Genomic DNA, 1312 nt, shown 5'->3' with positions numbered 1-1312 from the left:
TATCAGAAAACTCAAGCATAAGCATGTACCATGAAGAGTAATTATTATTATCTGATTGACAAGTTTTTTATTCTTAAAGACTTTGTATTATGTGATTTATGTATACTGGGCTCTCCATAAATGTTGTGTGAATTAAATTCATGAAAGACCACTGAGTAGAAAATCAAGGAAGATATTCTTCAGCATGATATAGAGAACTCAGAGGAATTTTCAAATAGTGAAAAGTATTGTGTTGCAAAGTAAGATTGTACCAGCCAGATGAAAATTAGCATAAGCTGGAACACCATATGTAGAATTCAATAGAAAATAGTTCCGCAATTTTAAGAAATTGAACTAGAAGACCAAGAAGATCCACTTACCCTCCAAAGTTCTGTTTCTGTAACCTCAATCTCGATAGAGCATCCCTCAGAGCCTGGTGGACCTGCTTGTTCCGTAGAGTGTAGATGACAGGGTTCAGCAGCGGGGTCACCACCGTGTTCACAAGGGCAGCCTCCCTGCTGGAGTCCAGCCTGTTCGTTTGCTTTGGTTTCACATATATAAACACACAGCTGCTGTACATCAGAGAGAGGACTACAAGGTGAGAGGAACAAGTGGAGAAAGCTTTCTGTTTCTCCTTGGCTGATGGGAGTCGCAGGACTGTGACTACTATGTTGCTGTATGCAATGATGGTTATGATAAGGGATGTCAACAGGATAAAGGAAGTGAGGACAAAAGCCAACATTTCAGTGGAGCTGGTGTCAGAGCAGGAGAGATGAATTAGGGGGCCAAGGTCACAGAGAAAGTGGGGGATCACATGGGGGCCACAGAAGGATAACTGGAAAACCTTCACTACCAGCCCAGTGATGAGAGGGAAGGCCAAAGCGAAGCAGGCAGTGACCAGGAGGAAGCAAATCTTCAGGTTCATGATGGTCGGGTAATGCAGAGGCTTGCAAATGGCCACATACCGATCCAGAGACATCACTGCCATGAGGAAGAAAATTACTGACCCAAAAAATAAAAAAGAAAAGGCTTGTATGAGACAAGCAGTAAAGGAAATTGTTTGCCTTCCCAAAAGAAAGATGGACAGAAGTTTAGGAATAACTGATGTGATAAAACAACATTCAGAAAAGGAGAACGTGCTCAGTAAAATATACATTGGTGTCTGGAGGCGATGGTCAACCCAAGTGATGATGATGATCACCACATTTCCTGTGATAGAGGCCAGGTATGCCAGCAGATGGATCAGGAAGAAGACATTCCCTAGGTCCTGGATGGCAGGAAACCCTTCCAGAATGAATTCTTGGATTGCTGTCTCATTCCTCACCTCCATAGT

At 42.8% G+C, this 1312-nt stretch overlaps 1 protein-coding gene across 1 annotated transcript; it reads right to left on the bottom strand.

Annotated features, from left to right (window-relative positions):
- Positions 1–355: 355 nt before the first annotated feature.
- On the bottom strand, positions 356–1312 carry LOC123955677 (olfactory receptor 6C75-like). The gene has a single exon (XM_046027950.1). The coding sequence runs from the start codon at positions 1307–1309 to the stop codon at positions 356–358; it is 954 nt and encodes a 317-aa protein (XP_045883906.1). The 5' UTR covers positions 1310–1312.

The sequence above is a fragment of the Meles meles genome, chromosome 13 (assembly GCF_922984935.1).
Source record: "Meles meles chromosome 13, mMelMel3.1 paternal haplotype, whole genome shotgun sequence".
Taxonomy (NCBI): domain Eukaryota; kingdom Metazoa; phylum Chordata; class Mammalia; order Carnivora; family Mustelidae; genus Meles; species Meles meles.
Note: the sequence above shows the minus strand (reverse complement) of the source record. Positions and strands in the feature narration are given on the sequence as shown.